This window comes from Galeopterus variegatus, unplaced genomic scaffold, assembly GCF_000696425.1.
Source record: "Galeopterus variegatus unplaced genomic scaffold, G_variegatus-3.0.2 Scaffold1757, whole genome shotgun sequence".
NCBI lineage: Eukaryota > Metazoa > Chordata > Mammalia > Dermoptera > Cynocephalidae > Galeopterus > Galeopterus variegatus.
Genome location: NW_007727868.1, coordinates 205,087 through 207,208, shown reverse-complemented (window position 1 = coordinate 207,208; position 2,122 = coordinate 205,087). Strand labels below are relative to the sequence as shown.

General features: G+C 33.6%; 1 protein-coding gene across 1 annotated transcript in view; it reads right to left on the bottom strand.

Moving 5' to 3' along the window:
• Positions 1–2,122, bottom strand: part of NUP107 (nucleoporin 107kDa) — a 63,287-nt gene that overhangs the window by 19,568 nt on the left and 41,597 nt on the right. Inside the window, exons 23-25 of the mRNA XM_008578789.1 lie at positions 1,951–2,111; positions 1,024–1,149; positions 444–557 (exon numbers count right to left, since the gene is read on the bottom strand). Of these exons, the coding sequence (XP_008577011.1) occupies positions 444–557; positions 1,024–1,149; positions 1,951–2,111 (401 nt within the window). The remainder of the gene's footprint in view (positions 1–443; positions 558–1,023; positions 1,150–1,950; positions 2,112–2,122) is intronic.

Sequence of the window (2,122 nt, the reverse complement as noted above, 5' to 3'; positions counted from 1 at the left end):
CACTCAGTTAGAGCATGGAGCTGATAACACCAAGTTCAAGGGTTCAGATCCCCATCCTGGCCAGCCATCAACGAAAAACATAAAATAAAATAAATGGACAACTCAGAGGTGAGATCCATTGTTTTATGTATGTCTTACTGACACTACTAGACTTATGTTCATATCCCTAAAGTGAGTCAAATACATGCATAATTAAATTTTTAGGTCCAGAATTTTAATAAATTAGATTTTAGTATCCTACATGAATATATTAAATGTGAAATAATAGTTTACTCAAGAATCAAATATTCCTCTAGTATTTCCAGTTTAGCTTAAAATATGGGATGTTATACCTACAAAGATTATATAAAATCTGTAAATGCCCCTATTCAGAGAAAGAACATTTAAAAAAAAGACATAGTGTTTTTCTTTGTTTTTAGCTATAAATAATGCACACAGTTTACCTCTCTAACATCCACCATCCAGCCTCCATCAACAAACAACAGCACGTTATACATTTTCTCCTTCACATCAGCAGTTAGGGCATCCAAATGCCCTTTCCAAATACCATAATCCATCTGTAAAAAAAAAATATAAGGCAGACATATAATGAAAAACCAATAAATAATGTGTTTGTAAAGTACTAACAGGAATATACATATGCAACATCATTCTAAAGGGTTGGGGTGTTTCTGATAATACCAAAGTCAAGGGTTTGGATCTGCATACCGGCCTGCCACACACACACAAAAAAGAGTTGATGTTTCAGTCAGCCAAACATAAATAAATATCAACAGACTGCAGTAAATAAAATACTAAAATAGGAACTTTGTATTATGTCACCTGAAGGTATTTTTCATGTTTGGTTAATTATCTACAGAAAAGTAACTAAATAGGGTTTTTTTTCCCCAAAGCAGAACATTAACAGGAAGATCACTTATTATAATAGGAATATAGTTGCTGAAGAAATGAATGACCTCTTTAAAAACATGATAAACATTTTTAAGATGTAATAGGCACATCCCAGATCCACATTCAACTTACTTCATATTTCTTTTCTTTGTGTTCCTGAGCCACTGTCTCAGTAAAAGTTGGTCGAGGTATCGAAGTAGGTTTTTGTGGAGCTGAATTCATATGCTTGAACCACTCATTAAAGGTTTCATGGGCTTCCTAAAATGTAAAATTAAAAAACAAAAAAGAAATAAAAGTTTTCACTTGTATTGTTCAACAAAGCTTTAAGATTTGTTTCCTAAAGATAATTTTGCAGCATCAGGAAATAAAACTGTTCAATACTTATTTTTTGTGCAAAAAATATACACACACACCAAAAAAACCCACAAAAAAGATAAACAACATTATGAATAAATGTTTTGTCAAGTGACAAACTCCAGCAAGGCATATATATTGTGTTTTCTGGCACCTACTCCTATTATCTCAGCACCCTGATCATATACAAATTTTGACATTTATCACTCTGTGATGTATGTATTTTGTCTGCCTTCTTGATTAGCCTATTAGCTTTTATAGGGCAAGGATAGAATGCTATCCACAGATTTGGCCATACTACCTAGCCTACTGTAATCACATGATTATTTGTTGAATGAATTTTGAATGAGTATGCTGTTATTTTAGTCATAACAAATGTAGAATATCTTGCTTTTCTTAATTATTACCAAAAACAGAAATATTAACAGTTGAGACAGACACTCACAGAATCTTAAGAAAACATGAATTCCAGACATCACACACTTTGTACTGTGTGAGATGAGCGTGGTCGGTTAGCACTGATCAGAGAATCATGCTAATAAAGACAAGGTCATGATTTCAATCCTCTTGTGGATCAGTCAGCACTACAGTCACAAGGGAGATAAGATCAATCAACCATCACTTCTGGAAAAAAGGTCAGACTCTGAGTGGGAATCAAAGTCACCACGAATATAGGCAAATCTGTGGTTTTCTTTACGCTCTCACCAAATAAGCTCTAATGCACAAATGTTCTCTGATAGCATTATCATCTTCAGCAGGAAGTGGACTTTCCATTCCTTGTTCCTCCCACTGATTATAGATTTCTGCTATGGAATCCTGAGGAATTTTCACAAATACTTCTTTTGCAGCTTCATGCTTTTTTGATGCTGTGAAAAAA